We start from the raw sequence: 20,952 nt of genomic DNA on the forward strand, positions 1-20,952 counted from the left end.
ATTAACTGAAAACTGGTGCTGATGCCTTGCTTCTTCATCTGCGTGTTGGGAGTATGAATGGTGTGAGGTCTTCCACACTCTGTCGTTGTTGGAGCTTTTCACTCACAGGGGAAACATGGCTGAATAGTTGTGGAGATGGTATACTGCATTCTGGATATTTTCAGCATGGTTGTTTCCGTTTGCCAGAACGTAACATACCATCACTGCCATTTATCCTTTGGACTAATAGGCTTCCATTACACTCATTAGTGGAGAGATAAACTGCAATGTAAAATCATTTCACAAATTTGTCATAACACAAGGTGGTTTTCTTTAGAACTAATGTATGCATTGCACTTACCCAGAACTGTGGGTATGGTTTATGACATCATATTCATGTAACTTGTCATTGAAAAAAAAAAAAAAAAAAAAAAAAAAAAGAGAGAGAGAGACTGTTTGTTGCATAAAAGTGTGTACTGAGGATAATATGTGGTTTTAATTCTAGAATTTCTTGTAGACAGCTCTTTAAATAATTGAAAATATAATGTAATTGGATAGACAAAATATCTACACACCAAGTGGCAGCAGGAGAGCACACGTATAAAATGTATTAAAGTTTGCAAGCTTTCAAAGTCAGTGGCTCCTCCTTCTGGCAGAAGGGTTGAAGGAGAAGTAAGAGGGGCACGCATGTCTGAAAGAACATTGCATTGTATTTTCGAATAACACAAGCACTGCAATATTGTATTTATCTGCTGATGACAGGCAAGCAACTTTCAACTAAAATGTCTCTTGCATTTAGGAATATATATAATGCTTGTATGAGTACAGGTTGTAGACAAATGGTTGAAACATATGGAAGTTTAGGTCTAGCCGTGAGTTGTGCTCGGATAGCCAAATGGTAAGGTGACCGCACACGCAGGTTGGCAAGTACAGAGGGTTTGGACAGGTCTTGACCCTTTTCCATGTGTACATGCATTTCATCACTAAAAAATTGCATGTAAAAAAATTATTCTTCCATATACTTGAGACACTGACATCAATGAATTGCTTATTTTTTTGTGCAGTGTGGATTGTTAACACAGCTTGTCAGTCACTAAACTGTTTTTGTGATTTGGGTGTGCCATGCAGGTTTTCGTGCTGTTATTATTATTTGATGCTACGTAGAGATTTGAGAGTGTAAAATAAAATAGAGAAAACTGATCCTTTATGAGTGAAGGCACTGCAATCATAAAGAAAAATTGGGTTGTGGATGGAGGATATATCCGGTTTAGGACCAACTGGACTAAAAAAAATGTTTTTCTGCAAAATGTGTAGCTGAGTGTATGTACTGATCTACATATATTGCATTATAGTTTCTTTCAAGGTCAGATTTTCTAGTTGATATGTGATTACAACACAGACACAGCTGTTATGTTTCTTAAATCCTGTAACTGCATTCTTGGATGGAGCACTCTTTGGATCATAATGATCTGAGAGAATTTTCTTTTGCCTATTTCAAAACCTCATAGTGCAACATATTTTTCTTTTATTGTCTACAGTATGGAACACATTTATATATTTATTAATTCAATAAAACATTTATTCAACTGTATGTAAGATGATGTACTTTCATTCATGACGCATGCAATTTCACAGATTGCATGACTGTATAGTTCATAGGCCCGCTTATAGAGGTCACCTGGGTCAGCTCCCTGGTGCACTATGGTCAGCTGCCAAAGAAATACTATTAATGAAGTGATCACAAATGAGTGCTCAGCGTATTTTGTAACCTGTATTACTGTTTTCCAGTCAATGTTCTCAGTGCTACGCACAACCTGTACTTTACTGTATCTTATGTGTTGCTCTACAAAGTACTAAGTTCCGTAAATTGTATTGTTCTTGCTATATAGCATGTTGTTGTTGTTGTGATCTTCAGTCCTGAGACTGGTTTGATGCAGCTCTCCATGCTACACTATCCTGTGCAAGCTTCTTCATCTCCCAGTACCTACTGCAGCCTACATCCTTCTGAATCTGCTTAGTGTATTCATCTCTTGGTCTCCCTCTATGATTTTTACCCTCCACACTGCCCTCCAATACTAAATTGATGATCCCTCGATGTCTCAGAACATGTCCTAACAACCGATCCCTTCTTCTAGTCAATTTGTGCCACAAGCTCCTCTTCTCCCCAATTCTATTCAATACCTCCTCATTAGTTATGTGATCTACCCATCTAATCTTCAGCATTCTTCTGTAGCCCCACATTTCGAAAGCTTCTATTATCTTCTTGTCTAAACTATTTATCGTCCACGTTTCACTTCCATACATGGCTACACTCCATAAAAATAATTTCAGAAACGACTTCCTGACATTTAAATCTATACTTGATGTTAACAAATTTTTCTTCTTCAGAAACGCTTTCCTTGCCATTGCCAGTCTACATTTTATATCCTTTGTACTTCGACAATCATCAGTTATTTTGCTCCCCAAATAGCAAAACTCCTTTACTACTTTAAGTGTCTCATTTCCTAATCTAATTCCCCTTAGCATCACCTGACTTAATTTGACTACATTCCATTATCCTCGTTTTGCTTTTGTTGATGTTCATCTTATATCCTCCTTTCAAGACGCTATCCATTCCGTTCAACTGCTCTTCCAAGTCCTTTGCTGTCTCTGACAGAATTACAATGCCATCGGCGAACCTCAAAGTTTTTATTTCTTTTCTATGAATTTTAATACCTACTCCAAATTGTTCTTTCGTTTCCTTCACTGCTTGCTCAATATACAGATTGAATAACATTGGGGAGAGGCTACAACCCTATCTCACTCCCTTCCCAACCACTGCTTCCCTTTCATGTCCCTCGACTCTTATATCTGCCATCTGGTTTCTGTACAAATTGTAAATAGCCTTTCGCTCCCTGTATTTTACCCCTGCCACCTTAAGAATTTGAAAGAGAATATTCCAATCAACATTGTCAAAAGATTTCCCTAAGTCTACAAGTGCTAGAAATGTAGGTTTGCCTTTCCTTAATCTTTCTTCTAAGATAAGTCGTAGTGTCAGTAGTGCCTCACGTGTTCCAACATTTCTACAGAATCCAAACTGATCTTCCCCGAGGTCGGCTTCTATCAGTTTTTCCATTCATCTGTAAAGAATGGAATTATTATATTCTTCTTGAAGTCTGAGGGGATTTCGCCTGTTTCATACATCTTGCTCACCAGATGGTAGAGTTTTTTCAGGAATGGCTCTCCCAAGGCTGTCAGTAGTTCTAATGGAATGTTGTCTACTCCCGGGGCCTTGTTTCGACTCAGGTTTTTCAGTGCTCTGTCAAACTCTTCACACAGTATCATATCTCCCATTCAATCTTTATCTACATCCTCTTCCATTTCCATAATATTGTCCTCAAGTACATCGCCCTTGTATAGACCCTCTATATACTCCTTCCACCTTTCTGCTTTCCCTTCTTTGCTTAGAACTGGGTTTCCATCAAAGCTCTTGATATTCATGCAAGTGGTTCTCCTTTTTCCAAAGGTCTCTTTAATTTTCCTGTAGGCAGTATCTATCTTACCCCTAGTGAGATAAGCCTCTACATCCTTACATTTGTTCTCTGGCCATCCCTGCTTAGCCATTTTGCACTTCCTGTCAATATCATTTTTGAGACGTTTGTATTCCTTTTTGCCTGCTTCATTTACTGCATTTTTATATTTTCTCCTTTCATCAATTAAATTCAATATTTCCTCTGTTACCCAAGGGTTTCTACTAGCCCTCGTCTTTTTACCTACTTGATCCTCTGCTGCCTTCACTATTTCATCCCTCAAAGCTACCCATTCTTCTTCTACTGTATTTCTTTCCCCCATTACTGTCAATTGTTCCATTATGCTCTACCTGAAACTCTGTACAACCTCTGGTTTAGTCAGTTTATCCAGGTCCCATCTCCTTAAATTCCCACCTTTTTGCAGTTTCTTCAGTTTTAATCTACAGTTCATAACCAATAGATTGTGGTCAGAATCCACATCTGCCCCTGGAAATGTCTTACAATTTAAAACTTGGTTCCTGAGTCTCTGTCTTACCATATAGCATAAGTAAACAGAATTATTTACAAATATATTATTTTTTATGTATTAATATTATCTTCTGTTAGTCGTAAGGAAGGTGACATGTTTTTCTTTTTTTCTTCATGAAAAGTGCAGGATAATTCTTGTGGAATTACTTTGTAACAGCAATGATGATGAATTTGTGAGATGTTTCTCTGAGTCTGAACATGATACAGTTGAAAAAAGTGAATATGATACTTATTCAGATATTATTATCACACATTTACTTGGAGCTAAGGTGAACAAGAACACAGATGTGAAAAGCAGCACTGAGCCGCCTGTGTGGCCCGCCAAGGACCTTAGCCTTGATTGCTTGGTGAGCCCCAACTCAGGTTGCCCTGTCAGCTGGTCATGCCACACCAGGGCCCACCAGTCAGTGCAGTGCCCTGCCAGAACCCAGTCCACCCAGGCACTTGTGCGGCTTGACTGCTCGTCAAATCGTGTGCCTGCCAGGCATCACACAGTTGTGGGCACAAAACGAAATCTCTGTGGCCCATTTTGAGGCAGTTGTTTACTTCTTACAGTATTCACCGACACGGTACTTCACCTCTGGTCTTATATTAAAATAACTAACAGCTGTAACATCAGCAACAAGATGGTTACTTAAATCTCCACCATTGCTTCAAATTATAAATCAACTTATTTTAGGTGCATGTGAAAAACCTATTTACCTTATAATGCAGTGAAAATAGTTAATTTTATTAATTAACGAATTTTTGTAATACGAACCTAAGTACTTAAAAGTTTTTATGGACTAAGACAGATGTAAGATTGTTATATCACAGCAGAATTGTTCTCATATTGTATGATGTTTATCTTTTTCTCAACAGGTATACTTTTCCATAGGTAAAGTCTGACTTCTGACTGTAGCTTATTTAACAGAAAATGTGATAGAAAATCAACAGCTGAAATTTATTACTTCACGAACCAAACACAAACCTGTATATGTGCAAGACCATACGAATTGTTTATTAAAAGCCTTTCAGTTTGGGAAATCTCTCTAAATTCCAATAAAATTGAGCACTTCAACACCCTTCATGATTTCCTAGTAGAAATTTATCTCACTTCAGACGAAGATGTCAAGAATAAAATTAAGGAACATTTGAAGGGATGTGGGAAATTTCAAATGCTATTTCCCTGCTGTGTATAGTAATAACAACTGAACGCAATCACTTGGAAAAAGACAATAATTTTGGAATCCAAATGAAGTATAAATTGAAATGAGCAGCTACTCGAAACTCCCAGTGACTAAGTTACAGAAAATAAATCTTTATCACCAATAAGTTTCTTGTCAAGCTTAAAGACAGAGTTTCCAATGCTATCAAATAAAGTGGTAACAAGTCTATTACCTTCCTTGTCCATATATATGTGCAAAAGGTATTTCCTTCTTACATGTATATAAAAAATAAATCCATAAACAAACTTCACAGCAAAAGTAATTTGAAACTGTCTACCTTCTGTTGTTCCTGATTTCAAAGTTATATCACATGAAAAGCAGGTAGATCCTCCTCAACAAATTCTGAGGAAGGGTTGAGCCAGTCAGTTCCATAATGAAAACTTGTAGATTTACAGAAAAGTGTAAGATACTTTAATATTGCATATTCTAGCCATTAAGCAAAAGCTTCATCAGCACTTTTGATGTGGTACAGGTGAAATGTAAAGCATTATAAAAGCATTAGGGCTATTAAACCATTTGCTTTGAATTCAATTACTTCCATGTTACAGTCAGTACTTTTTTGTGTTACATCCAACATTTTTTACACTACGCATTATTTTTCTTTGAAAAGCATCAAGAACACCCTGTTCCTAGCAAATCAATTCTTCACCATTCTCAAAGGAGTGCAGACGATTCAGCAAACAATTCCTCATGTGTGTTGTCTGTCAATCCCTCTTTCTCAGAACTGCCTGTTTCCTGGTTGTACTGAGCCTTGTTGACACCTGAGCTCAGCCAGGTACCCGACGAGGCTCGGGCCTCAACAGCACATTGCAGGTTGCACACTCCTTTGCCAGTACAGTTCAGCTCGACTACCCGTGATGCAGGCAACAGGACGGAGCACTCAGCTGTAACCAGGTTCGGGCAGGAAAATGTAGTGCAATGCAAGGCTCTGGGTACAAATGTGCTATGTTATATTGTTAATGTAAAGATAAGATACTGGAAATTTCAAGAAAATACAGTGTAAGTCAATTATTTAATGCAACAATAATATCTTTAATGCAACAATAATGACAAATAGTGAGGTCACTCAGTATTTACATTTTAAGCGCATGATTATGAGGTAATTGCCTGTTGTTTTATGAATTTCTTATCATTATAGTAAAAGAAAATACACAAAAGTATATACCCCTGCAGAATATCTGACAATTGGTAAGTAAATGATTCCATTTCAGGGGGCATTGTACATTTAAGCATTGTTTGCCTAAAATCCATAGAAATTTGGAATAACGAGTGGTTGTTACATTACGAGGGGCAGTCAAATGAAAACCAGACACACACCACAGCAAGACCATACCCAGTGAGGTGATGCAGTTGTTGCCACACTGGACTCACATTTGGAAGGACGAAAGTTCAAACTCACTTTCAACCATCCTGATTTAGGTTTTTCATGATTTCCCTACATTCCATCAGGCAAATGCCAAGATGGTGCCTTTGAAAGAGCCCAGCCAATTTCCTTCCCCATACTTCTCTGATCCAAACTTGTGCTCAGTCTCTAATGACATTGTTGTCGGCTGGACATTAAACACAAATCTCCTCACAGTAGGATCATGAAATGGTTCCATTTAAAGCTAACGAACACCCCCATTAAGACATTTAGCCCACTGGGCCATGAGACAATCAATTCCTGTTTCATAGAGTGTGGTCAACTGCTGGTGGATCCACAACTGCATCTGCTCTTGCACTTCCTCATGGCAGCCACCCAAAGGGGGAATGGTGGCGACCCAGAGGGGGAATAGTGACTCTCTAGAGGGAGTGGTACTGACATCACATTCATGTTCTGTCAGAGGTATGTGTATGGGCATGTGAATAATGTAATGTGACATCATTTTTTATGCTGCTAACAATGAATATCTTTGATTTTTGAGGATATAATGAATATCTTTGACTTTCAAGTGACGGTTACATAATTTTTACTTCATATCTGGCACATCATTTTAATATTATGCTCTGATTGGTTGGAAATAGGAGAGGAATGTGATATAAAGCACACAATTAGTCTATTTGTGTCATCTTGGATTTTAATACTGCTTCATACTAAACAAATCCACCACAGTTGTAAAACACTTTATTGACCAAAGTCTTAAATAACAAGTCGCTAAACACTACCACAATATTGAGGTCTTAGCCCCATCATCAGGTGTATCTGAAATCTGAAGTAAAACAACAGTTGTAACCTACTACATTGGCTTGTAGCATTACTGCTCAGTCCACTTGCTGTAGCCACATGGTCAACACAGGTGCACTGTATCAGTGTTTGGCAAGTGTTGGCCTTGAATGCAGGTGTGTTTGCTTAGTTTGCAGTGTAGTTATTAAGTTTAACTTTAGTTTAGCACATGATTTCCACCTAATGTTTTGGGACAAGAGGAATTTTCCCAGTCTGCAACTGAAAGTTGGAGTTCACTGCAGCCACAATTTGAGATGTTATTTGATGGTCCACCTGTGGCAGATGTTTGCTTATTAGTTGTTAGGGCATGGGCATAAGGCCATACTACTGCTAGGTAGGCTACTGTTCAATCATTATATCTGTTTTTCAGTTTCTAAATGTCAATCTTTAATTTTTCAAAAATTTCTTAATTGCTTAATGAGTAGTTTACAACTGTTGTTTTACTTCAGATTTCGGATACACCTAATGATGGGGCTAAGACCCTGAAACTGTGTTAATGTATAGCAACATCTATCATGCAAGACTTTGGTCAAAAAGTACTTCACAATGTTGGCAGATATGTTTACCATGAATAGTTGCAGAACAGGTTTGGATGTCCCACAATACTGTGCTATGATTGCCTGGAGATAAGGAGGTGAGGGCATGGGAGAAAGGCAAGGGAGGAGGTGTTCTTTTTTACTTCATTTTATTTTTTTATCAGTAACACAATTGGTCTATTTCTACATCTTGGATTTTCAGTACTGCACTATGACTGGCTGGAGGTATAGAGGGGAGAGGGTTTTTAATTTTATATTAACACAACCGAACCATTTCCACCATTTTGAAAATTTTCACCAGTTGGTTAAAGATAAGGTGGGGAGGAGGAAAAAGTGACATGGTTTCCCACTGATAAGGATGATGATTAGTCACAGGAAAGAGCAATGATATGAGTTCGAGATCCTTAATGATGTCATGCATGACCCTCATGAATATGTGATTATCTTGGAGGTTAAAAGTGTGTCAAAAGTGGCCTGGAGCCACCATAACATTACTACTCATATCAGATATTAGACACTTGTCCTACCATGTGTTGAAATATTAATAGTCGATGACCAGTCAGGTTTCACAGTTCTCCTCCAAATGCAGGTAAAGGAACATTACATACAACACTTACTTAAAGTTCAGTCTATTCAGTGATAGTGTAGTAGAGGTATCCTCAGTGAAACATTTAGCAGTTGTTTAGTGTGGCAAAAGGACAATCAACACAACAACACTTTGTTGGTTGGGTGGCAGAATAACTTCATCAGGATAACACACTGTTTTTCAAGTAGAGCAAAAAATACCATAAAGAAATGAGTTTGCATGGTGAAACTATGTTCACACTAGTTAACACTGTCTGCTGCATAGGACTGTTATCGTAGGAGTATACCATTCTCGAAGTTAATCATGGTCAGTAAAGTTGAAGGAAGATTCACAAAGAAAATTAATTATGAGATATTGTCACTGAGTTAATAAATGACACATAACAGCACATGAGATCTGACTCGAATATGGTACATTTTTTGAACTGTTGCCCCTACTGGATCAACTGCATTGAACTTTCTATACCGACTGACATAAATGTTTCTTCTATGATTTCTGGCTGCAGACTCTGTGGCTCAAATGGTCTTGTAAATGCTGGCATAAGAACAAACCATTATTTTGTAAACTACATCATACCCTGAAATTCAGCTAAGTTGAATTGGCTGTTTTGAATGAACTGCTTGCAGTTAAAATTTGGCTTCCAAAAAAGTTACTGGTTACAAATTTAGAAAAATATATGTCTATGATACTATTTTGCTTTTGCCATGTGATTCCCATTGTTTACAAGTATGAACACCATACTGAATATGATGGTAAATTACATGAAATTATTATTTAGTCAGTTAATTAATATGTGCTTTATGTCATATTGTCCAGAAAAATTAAGGTAACAAAAGTAGTCAAAGGAAAGCATTTAATACTGGGTAACGCAGAATCTGAAATGAAAACTGGTAGTAGCTCAGAACTTCAAGATTAATTATTTCAGAATATAATTAGTTTAAGGTAATTTAAAATACAAACTGCCTGTTGGCTTCTGTTGTGGATTCTTAGGCCGATGCTTGTTTGATCATTTTTCTGGCAGTTCACCAGCAGAAGTGGCTGGCATTGTCAAAGTTTCAACCTCCAATGCTGGTGATGGACTGGAGTTGAGCTCACAGCCGCATATTATATGTACGTGGCATGCCAATGTCCAAGGGCTTCTCCGTGGCCATTTCCAGTGCAGTTCTCCTCTTTCTACCTGCAACGGTCATTCACTGCCACATGGGAATCCAAGATCCATTCACCTTGAGGCCTTCTGTTTTCTTGTTGAACCTATTCTCATGTTTACGTATTTCTATAGCTTCTCTGAATTAGTGGATGTGATAGCTCTTCTCTACAGTTATAATTTCTGTATCAGTGAATTTTACGATGAGGTTGGCCTCACACAGTGTGCGCTCTGCCACAGCCGATTTCTGCAACTGCTCCAACCTGCAGTGCCACTTATGTTCTGTGATCCTGTTGTTGATTGATCATCCAGTCATTCGAGCATAAACTTTTCTGCATGCGCATGGTATTCAATATATTCCCGACATTGTAAGTAGGCCCCTTCTCTACATTGCTGATCTGAGATGCTCTTTGATCTTCTTTGCCTGTTTATAAATAGTCTTTATGCCCTGTATGCACAGTATCTGGCTGATTCTGCCATTGCTCTGGGAATGTATGGCAGAAAGACCGTACCTGACATTTCTTTTTCTGATGTGTCACTTTGTCGAGTGTTTGACTCTGTTACACTTCTTATATAACTGATGGAAACCCATTGCTCCTCAGAATGCTTTCCAGATGTTGCATCTTGCATCTGAGGTGCTGCAGCTCCCATATTCATCTTGCTTGCATTATGCGCATATTAATCGTGCCTCTTTTCTGGTTCGGGTGGTGATCAGACAGTTTGTGCAGATATCAGTCCATGTGTTTTGGTTTCTGATACATGGTGTGCCCCAGGTTTCCAACATCCCTTGTGACCATCACTTCTAGAAAGGGCAGTTGTTTCTCGTTTTCTACTTCCATGGTAAATTTTGCAGATTGTATTGATGCCTTGACCAACAATGGCAGAAAAAAGTGCAACTGATGTCCTCTCTTGCCTTTCTGTCATGGTGCCGGGATGAAGGAGCTACACCTAAGTTTTTGAAATGTAACCACAAATTTACCACTGCCAAAGCTTTTCTTCATGAGCAGACCCATGCAACACGGAGGTACTTGGCAAGAACAGATGAGGAACTTTTGGACATTTTCTATTTACCAAACAGTAGAATGCATTGAGATAACAGGAACATGATCAACAGCATCACTCACAGGAGCATCCAGAACAAACTCAAATGCTGCACTGAGTAACAGTAGAAAGAGTTTGCAAGATGCTGGATGCAGACCAATAAGGTGATTCCAGACATGTCACACACAATGGTCAACCTTACTGAATGACAATTGACCAAAGAGGAACAGTTTGTCCTTCAAAAAGGAGGAAATTTCACTGTCATCTCAAGAACTAATCTGTGAAGCACATCCCTGCTAATTGCAAAATGGCCATTTGGACACTTCCTCATGAAGAGCTGAGGAAATATGCATGGAAACAACCAGCATACTGCACTGAGCAAAACCACCAGCTTGCAACCTGAAGAAAGAAGAGGTACAAGCTATCAAGAGTCTTAATGCTGACAAGAGTATACTGATACTGCCTGCTAATAAGGGAAATAATGCCATCATAATGAAGACTGAAGATTATGGGAAAAATATCCGGGTCCTATTAGATACAATGACATACTGAAAAATAAGCAGAGATCTGATGCAGTGGATTAAATGGAATATGAATCAGTTAATCAAGGCATCTTCTCTCTTGGAAGATGTGCAGAGGAACTTGTGCAACACAGAAACCCTACCAATTTGGCTGTGTGGATTGCCAAAGATCCATAAGAATAATGTTCTATTAAGAATGATTGTTAGAGCTCCTGGCCTACCAACACATAAACTGGCAAAACACTTGGCCTCTCTGCTCCAGCCATATGTGGAGAAGACTGACACATACTGAAATTGCTCAGGACATTTCACTGAGAAGCTGAAGAAACTAAAACTGGCACCAAACAACATCCTGGTCTCCTTTGATGTTATTTCTTATTTGTTTACCAAAATGCCACTAGGTGACTCTCTGGAGCATATTGATTCCATTTTGCAACAAGACATCACCAAGCTCTATCATGCATGTCTCATCATGAGCTGTTTCACGTGGAATGGCAGCTTCTACAAACAACTGGAAGGCATCACCATGTGTAGTCCTCTTAGTTCAGTGGTGGCCAACTTCTTCATGGAACATTTTGAGACATAGGCACTGGACTTGGCACCTTGTAAACCTATTGTTTGGTACAGATACATTGATGATGTCTTCATTGTGTTCATTGTGTGGAGACATGGTGAGGAACAGCTCAGTTGACTTCCTAAAACACTTCATAAAATTTACTGTGGAAGTAGAAAAGAACAAACAGCTACTCGTCTGGGATGTGCTGGTCACAAGGGACGGTGAAAACCTGGGACACAGTGTGTATCAGAACCTGGCACACATGGAGCAATACCTGCAGAAGCTGTCTAATCACCACCTGAGCCAGAGAAGAGGCATGATTAATATGTCTGTGATGCAAGCAAGATGAATATGTGAGCCACAGCACCTCAGTTGTAAGATGCAACATCTGAAAACCATTCTGAAGAGTTATGGGCACCCCAACAGTTATATAAGAAGTGTAACAAAGTCAACAACTTAAAAAAATGACACATCGGAAAAAGAAATGTGACAGACAGAATCAGCCATGTATTACCCAAACATAGCATAAAAACTATTTACAAACAGACAAAGAAGAACAAAGAGTGTCTTAGATCAGCACAGGAGAAAAAAAGGGACCCACTTGCAATTTTGGGAATATGCTGCATACCATGCACACGTGGAAAAATTTATGTCAGAATGACTGGATTACAGAGCGTAAGTGGCATTGCAGGTTGAGGCAGATGGAGAAACTGGCTGCAGCTAACCACATAGTAAAATTTGCCAACACATAAGTTCTGGCTGTAGAGGAGAGCTATCACACCTGCTTGTTCAGAGAAGCTGTAGAAATACACAAACATGAGAATAGGTTCAACAAGAAAGAAGAAAGCCTCAAAGTGAACAGATCCTGGATTCCTGTGATGCAGTGAATGATCACTGCAGGTAGCAAGAGGAGAACTGCACCAGAAATGACCACAGAAAAGCCCTTGGACATTTGCCAGGTACATATCATCTGCAGCCATGAGTCTGATTGCAGTCCACCATCAGCAATGGAAGGTGAAGATTTGACAATGCCAGCCACTCATGCTGGCGAAATGTCCAAAAAATCATCCAAACAAATGTTGGCTGAAGAACCCAAGACAGAGGCCAACAGGCAATTTGTCAACAAGTGGCCAAGAAAGTCTTAATAATTTTAATTTAAAATACATTACTGGAAACTCAGCATGCTCAGTTTAAAATGGCGTTGGTCATTACATTGATTCTGTGAACTAGCTCAAAGGTTTCTTTGACTTATCCAACTGTAGTATCAGCTCCAGTTAACTATACCTTTTGATTAATATAATCTATGGTCAAAGTAATGGTATCAATGGAATAAGTACAATGAGGGAAACAAACTGGATTATAGATTTAAATTAAGCTTTGTCTGATAACTGACTTGCAGATTTTATAAACCTATCATATGCTACATAAACAACTGTATCAGACATACAACAAACTTGAAAAATAAATCTTTGATTATTGGCAGCTGATGACATAACAGATGGGGAGTACTTAGTTGTTATATCTCACACTGCCACCGGGGACTGCTTGCTGTGTCCACTTAACTGTTTGCAAATGTATCATTCTGCTGCCATTCACAGATAAAAGGTGGCTGTACAACTTTGCTCGGTTAGTTGTCGCAGTTGCCTTAGATCAGGAATTGCCCCAGTTGCCGTTGCTGAACAGCTATCTACAGCTGCTGCTATAGCACAGCAGCTATCAACATGTGATCATTAGACAGTGAACACTGAGTACAAAGTGTTTATCTTTATATGAGTGTGATGTATAAACTGTTTACAGCAGACCTAACTGAACAGCTATTAGATTAGTTTGCCACTGGACACAGAGTTAGGCTAGACCAGTTTATCATAAAGGTAAAAGTGGGTAATTTATCTTGTATATGTTTTTAATAAAGGATTGTCAGTTTTTACTTATGGCCTTGTGATGAATCTAGCTGCAAGTGTGCAAGCATGCCACGTAAACAAAGCAAATACATTTCTACATTATGGGGTTCACTTCCTGTTACTTTTATGTTGTGCACCAAACTTATTTGGTGAATACAACACTTAATGAAATTTATCTTTGTTTGATTATTATTGTTGACCTGATGGACACTATGGAGGACTAGCCATTTTCACAGTGGATGATATAGAAGTTACTTATTAGATTAGCTTCCCCCATAAACCATGGACCTTGCCGTTGGTGGGGAGGCTTGCGTGCCTCAGCGATACAGATGGCCGTACCGTAGGTGCAACCACAACGGAGGGGTACTGTTGAGAGGCCAGACAAACATGTGGTTCCTGAACAGGGGCAGCACTCTTTTCAGTAGTTGCAGGGGCAACAGTCTGGATGATTGACTGATCTGGCCTTGTAACATTAACCAAAACGGCCTTGCTGTGCTGGTACTGCGAACGGCTGAAAGCAAGGGGAAACTACAGCTGTAATTTTTCCAGAGGACATGCAGCTTTACTGTATGATTAAATGATGATGGCGTCCTCTTGGGTAAAATATTCCGGAGGTAAAATAGTCCCCCATTCGGATCTCCGGGAGGGGACTACTCAAGAGGACGTCGTTATCAGGAGAAAGAAAACTGGCATTCTACGGATCGGAGTGTGGAATGTCAGATCCCTTAATCGGGCAGGTAGGTTAGAAAATTTAAAAACGGAAATGGATAGGTTAAAGTTAGATATAGCGGGAATTAGTGAAGTTCGGTGGCAGGAGGAACAAGACTTTTGGTCAGGTGATTACAGGGTTATAAATATAAAATCAAATAGCGGTAATGCAGGAGTAGGTTTAATAATGAATAAAAAAATAGGAGTGCGGGTTAGCTACTACAAACAGCATAGTGAACGCATTATTGTGGCCAAGATAGACACAAAGCCCATGCCTACTACAGTAGTACAAGTTTATATGCCAACTAGCTCCGCAGATGATGAAGAAATTGATGAAATGTATGATGAGATAAAAGAAATTATTCGCGTAGTGAAGGGAGACGAAAATTTTGATAGTCATGGGTGACTGGAATTCATCAGTAGGAAAAGGGAGAGAAGGAAACATAGTAGGTGAATATGGATTGGGGGGAAGAAATGAAAGAGGAAGCCGCCTTGTAGAATTTTGCACAGAGCATAACCTAATCATAGCTAACACTTGGTTCAAGAATCATAAAAGAAGGTTGTATACCTGGAAGAATCCTGGAGATACTAAAAGGTATCAAATAGATTATATAATGGTAAGACAGAGATTTAGGAACCAGGTTTTAAATTGTAAGACATTTCCAGGGGCAGATGTGGATTCTGACCACAATCTATTGGTTATGAACTGCAGATTCAAACTGAAGAAACTGCAAAAAGGTGGGAATTTAAGGAGATGGGACCTGGATAAACTGAAAGAACAGAGGTTGTAGAGAGTTTCAGGGAGACCATAAGGTAACAATTGACAGGAATGGGGGAAAGAAATACAGTAGAAGAAGAATGGGTAGCTCTGAGGGATGAAGTAGTGAAGGCAGCAGAGGATCAAGTAGGTAAAAAGATGAGGGCTAATAGAAATCCTTGGGTAACAGAAGAAATATTGAATTTAATTGATGAAAGGAGAAAATATAAAAATGCAGTAAATGAAGCAGGCAAAAAGGAATAGAAACGTCTCAAAAATGAGATCGACAGGAAGTGCAAAATGGCTAAGCAGGGATGGCTAGAGGACAAATGTAAGGATGTAGAGGCTTGTCTCACTTGGGGTAAGATAGATACTGTCTACAGACCTTTGGAGAGAAGAGAACCACTTGTATGAATATCAAGAGCTCAGATGGCAACCCAGTTCTAAGAGGGTTTATACAAGGGCGATGTACTTGAGGACAATATTATGGAAATGGAAGAGGATGTAGATGAAGACGAAATGAGAGATAAGATACTGCGTGAAGAGTTTGACAGAGCACTGAAAGACCTGAATCGAAACAAGGCCCCGGGAGTAGACAACATTCCATTAGAACTACTGATGGCCTTGGGAGAGCCAGTCATGACAAAACTCTACCATCTGGTGAGCAAGATGTATGAGACAGGCGAAATACCCACAGACTTCAAGAAGAATATAATAATTCCAATCCCAAAGAAAGCAGGTGTTGACAGATGTGAAAATTACCGAACTATCAGTTTAATAAGTCACAGCTGCAAAATACTAACGCGAATTCTTTACAGACGAATGGAAAAACTGGTAGAAGCGGACCTCGTGGAAGATCAGTTTGGATTCCGTAGAAATGTTGGAACACGTGAGGCAATACTAACCTTACGATTTATCTTAGAAGAAAGATTAAGAAAAGGCAAACCTACGTTTCTAGAATTTGTAGACCTAGAGAAAGCTTTTGACAATGTTAACAGGAATACTCTCTTTCAAATTCTTAAGGTGGCAGGGGTAAAACACAAGGAGCGAAAGGCTATTTACAATTTGTACAGAAACCAGATGACAGTTATAAGAGTCGAGGGGCATGAAAGGGAAGCAGTGGTTGGGAAAGGAGTGAGACAGGGTTGTAACCTCCACCTGTCCAATGGCCAGCTTCACACGTCCATCCACATCAAACCCACCAACAAACAACAGTACCTCCATTATGACAGCTGCCACCCATTCCACATCAAACGGTCCCTCCCCTACAGCCTAGGTCTTCGTGGCAAACGAATCTGCTCCAGTCCGGAATCCCTGAACCATTACACCAACAACCTGAAAACAGCTTTCGCATCCCGCAACTACCCTCCCGACCTGGTACAGAAGCAAATAACCAGAGCCACTTCCTCATCCCCTCAAACCCAGAACCTCCCACAGAAGAACCCCAAAAGTGCCCCACTTGTGATAGGATACTTTCCGGGACTGGATCAGACTCTGAATGTGGCTCTCCAGCAGGGATACGACTTCCTCAAATCCTGCCCTGAAATGAGATCCATCCTTCATGAAATCCTCCCCACTCCATCAAGAGTGTCTTTCCGCCATCCACCTAACCTTCGTAACCTGTTAGTTCATCCCTATGAAATCCCCAAACCATCTCCCCTACCCTCTGGCTCCTACCCTTGCAACCGCCCCCGGTGTAAAACCTGTCCCATGCACCCTCCCACCACCACCTACCCCAGTCCTGTAACCCTGAAGTTGTACACGATCAAAGGCAGAGCCACGTGTGAAAGCACCCACGTGATTTACCAACTGACCTGCCTACATGGTGAAGCTTTCTATGTGGGAATGACCAGCAACAAACTGTCCATTCGCATGAATGGACACAGGCAGACAGTGTTTGTTGGTGATGAGGATCACCCTGTGGCTAAACATGCCTTGGTGCACAGCCAGCACATCTTGGCACAGTGTTACACCGTCCGGGTTATCTGGATACTTCCCACTAACACCAACCTGTCAGAACTCCAGAGATGGGAATTTGCCCTTTAGTATATCCTCTCTTCTCGTTAATCGCCAGGCCTCAACCTCCGCTAATTTCAAGTTGCCGCCGCTCATACCTCACCTGTCATTCAACAACATCTTTGCCTTTGTACTTCCGCCTCGACTGACATCTCTGCCCAAACTCTTTGCCTTTACAAATGTCTGCTTGTGTCTGTGTATGTGCGGATGGATATGTGTGTGTATGCAAGTGTATACCTGCCCTCCTTTCCTCCTAAGGTAAGTCTTTCTGCTCCAGGGACTGGAATGACTCCTTACACTCTCCCTTAAAACCCACATCCTTTCGTCTTTCCCTCTCCTTCCCTCTTTCCTGATGAAGCAACCATTGGTTGCAAAACCTTGAATTTTGTGTGTATGTTTGTGTTTGTTTGTGTGTCTATCAACCTGCCAGCACTTTCGTTTGGTAAGTCACATCTTCTTTGTTTTTAGATATAAGAAGATAATATGACGTGTGATGTGAAGAAGGTACTGAACAGCATATTTAGTACGCAAATCAGTGTTTTGGGATTGGATGTGAATGCTAGACAGGAAGTTACTTATTCGTTGGAGTGTGTGATGAGAACTCTAGGAAGGGAACTGAAAGATGTGGGTGGATCCACTCCCCCAGCTGCTGTATGGCTGTACCCTGCTGTAGCAGTTGACTTACAAGAGATCATAGGTGCTTGGTAATGTACTTGAAGCGGGAACGTGTTGTATCTCCACTTACAGTTACTCATGTGCAGTGAACCGGCTTTATCGCCGCGCCCACGCACTATGCTCAAGGGAGAGGCTTTCTAGCAATAAACGACTAGAGCGGTTTCGAGACTGGACACATTTATTTTTCCTACAGCTACAATAAATGTCACATAACAATCTTCGCTGATGTTCGTCTATACGGGTGCATTGCACTGGCGGCACGGCTCGGTCACCGATCCCGGAGGGTGTACACTCCAGTGATGAGCCGTGGCGTGACCGCATGGACCGAGCAAGGCAAAAGGCCGCGTCACCGAATGTTCTGCTCCTGGCGCGACAGGAGGCGCCATAACGTCCACGAAGAAACGAAGGACAATTGGACGGCGACTGCGTTTGCGACTAGCATTTGTAGACTTAGAGAAAGCTTTTGACAATGTTGACTGGAATACTCTCTTTCAAATTCTAAAGGTGGCAGGGGTAAAATACAGGGAGCGAAAGGCTATTTACAATTTGTACAGAAACCAGATGGCAGTTATAAGAGTCGAGGGACATGAAAGGGAAGCAGTGGTTGGGAAGGGCGTAAGACAGGGCTGTAGCCTCTCCCCGATGTTATTCAATCTGTATATTGAGCAAGCAGTAAAGGAAACAAAAGAAAAATTCGGAGTAGGTATTAAAATCCATGGAGAAGAAATAAAAACTTTGAGGTTCGCCGATGACATTGTAATTCTGTCAGAGACAGCAAAGGACTTGGAAGAGCAGTTGGACGGAATGGATGGTGTCTTGAAGGGAGGATATAAGATGAACATCAACAAAAGCAAAACGAGGATAATGGAATGTAGTCGAATTAAGTCGGGTGATGTTGAGGGTATTAGATTAGGAAATGAGACACTTAAAGTAGTAAAGGAGTTTTGCTATTTGGGGAGCAAAATAACTGATGATGGTCGAAGTAGAGAGGATATAAAATGTAGACTGGCAATGGCAAGGAAAGCGTTTCTGAAGAAGAGAAATTTGTTAACATCGAGTATAGATTTAAGTGTGAGGAAGTCTTTTCTGAAAGTATTTGTATGGAGTGTAGCCATGTATGGAAGTGAAACATGGACGATAAATAGTTTGGACAAGAAGAGAATAGAAGCTTTCGAAATGTGGTGCTACAGAAGAATGCTGAAGATTAGATGGGTAGATCACATAACTAATGAGGAGGTACTGAATAGGATTGGGGAGAAGAGGAGTTTGTGGCACAACTTGACCAGAAGAAGGGATCGGTTGGTAGGACATGTTCTGAGGCATCAAGGGATCACCAATTTAGTATTGGAGGGCAGCGTGGAGGGTAAAAATCGTAGGGGGAGACCAAGAGATGCATACACTAAGCAGATTCAGAAGGATGTAGGTTGCAGTAGGTACTGGGAGATGAAGAAGCTTGCACAGGATAGAGTAGCATGGAGAGCTGCATCAAACCAGTCTCAGGACTGAAGACCACAACAACAACAACATATGATTATGCTAAAGTAAGCCTGCTCCATAATTTATGTTTCTGTAATTTTTAGTCTATCACATTTTTCTATATCACACTGTCTTTACAATTTCCACTTTAAACCAGAAAATTACATTGTTATTGCCAAACATAAAAACACACCCAATCACATCAGAGGCATGCCCATGACTAACTCATTCTGCAATACTAACTATTTCCCAAAGAGTTTACAAATTTTCTTGACAAATGACTTTCTATTAATCCATACCATTCTTTTATAAATGAATCCAGAAATAAATATATCAGATTGTGCAATTAATAATATGAATTTTAAGTGTACCAGATATTTTGTAATTTCAAATATTTCTAAAAAAAAAGTAATTTTAACTGTACATAAGGGGCTAGTACATATTGATTGTAACAATGAAAATAAAGTAATTTATTTTTAAACATTTTAGCCTGAAACATAATACATTGTATACAAATTCATATGAAATTCTTTTAGAGAAACAGATGAGATAATATTAACCTGTTTAAATGATAGAAAGTATTTTTGGTATTGATAACATCTGTTGCAGAAAGGAGAGTGTTCGTTTACAAGCAAAATGGCAACAATCTGCACAGTGTCAGGTGTGATGTGGCAAGTAGTATTCTGTATCAGCATGGGAACAGGAAAGTGGGGGCTGGTTGATATCACGTGAAAGTCATTGCTCCAGCCGGGTGAAGTGATGTCACAGTCAGAAGTTATCAGGCGAAGTTGATCAGGCTCAGCTGCTGCATGGAAATATGCATGTTGAAGCTGATGCTGCAGTGCATGGCAGTCATTTATCATTAACACTGTGAATACATTTTTGGCGTTCCATGGAATGTTCTTGATGCAACTGTTCATTTGTGATGCCAATTGTTACAAATCTGTCATTGACAAACACAGACCAGGCTTGTCATAAGTCTGGGTGAAATTGATTCTGTCTGAGATCTCTGTGACACTCCAGGGCATGAATGATCAAAATCCTGACAGCCCACAGCAGCAAAGGTGGGTCAAATAAATTCACTTCTATTGTGGCTGATGCGTTGACTGTGGTGAACTAGCATGAATCCCAGCAGCTGGAATGTTGCACTTCAGCTGCTGCATAATATTTCTGCAGGGCTGCATTGGCAATGAGGTATCACAATAGTTTGTTTCTTGCTTTTGATTGTTTGGCATGATTGTCAGAAGTCAGTACACAACACTGAAGCACATCACTTGCAGAATTGATTGCTGTAGGTGGTTGAAGAGTCGGTTCAGAAGCACTGCACTGTCCATAATGGAAAACTTCAGCATGATGTGCAAATTTCAGCACAAGATGTTATGTGTGAATCACATTCTCATAATGTAGTATCCAGTCTGGACATATTTGGTGTAATTCGCAGCTGTCACATGTCACCAGTCTATGGGGTACATGGGATGGTACAATGTAACTGGATATGACATATTACAGAATGATGATAATGCGTTATTGTACAAATATTTATATGGTAAACTCTGTACATATGTTATGCTTAGAAGATAAGAATGCACTACAGTCTGTGGTCAAATT

General features: G+C 39.9%; 1 protein-coding gene across 1 annotated transcript in view; it reads right to left on the reverse strand.

Moving 5' to 3' along the window:
- Positions 1 to 5,992: 5,992 nt before the first annotated feature.
- Positions 5,993 to 20,952, reverse strand: part of LOC126251973 (cilia- and flagella-associated protein 251-like) — a 65,487-nt gene continuing 50,527 nt past the window's right edge. The window contains exon 3 of the mRNA XM_049952779.1: positions 5,993 to 6,108. Within this exon, the coding sequence (XP_049808736.1) occupies positions 6,073 to 6,108 (36 nt within the window). The 3' untranslated portion in view covers positions 5,993 to 6,072. The remainder of the gene's footprint in view (positions 6,109 to 20,952) is intronic.

This window comes from Schistocerca nitens, chromosome 1 (genome assembly GCF_023898315.1).
Source record: "Schistocerca nitens isolate TAMUIC-IGC-003100 chromosome 1, iqSchNite1.1, whole genome shotgun sequence".
Lineage (NCBI taxonomy): Eukaryota > Metazoa > Arthropoda > Insecta > Orthoptera > Acrididae > Schistocerca > Schistocerca nitens.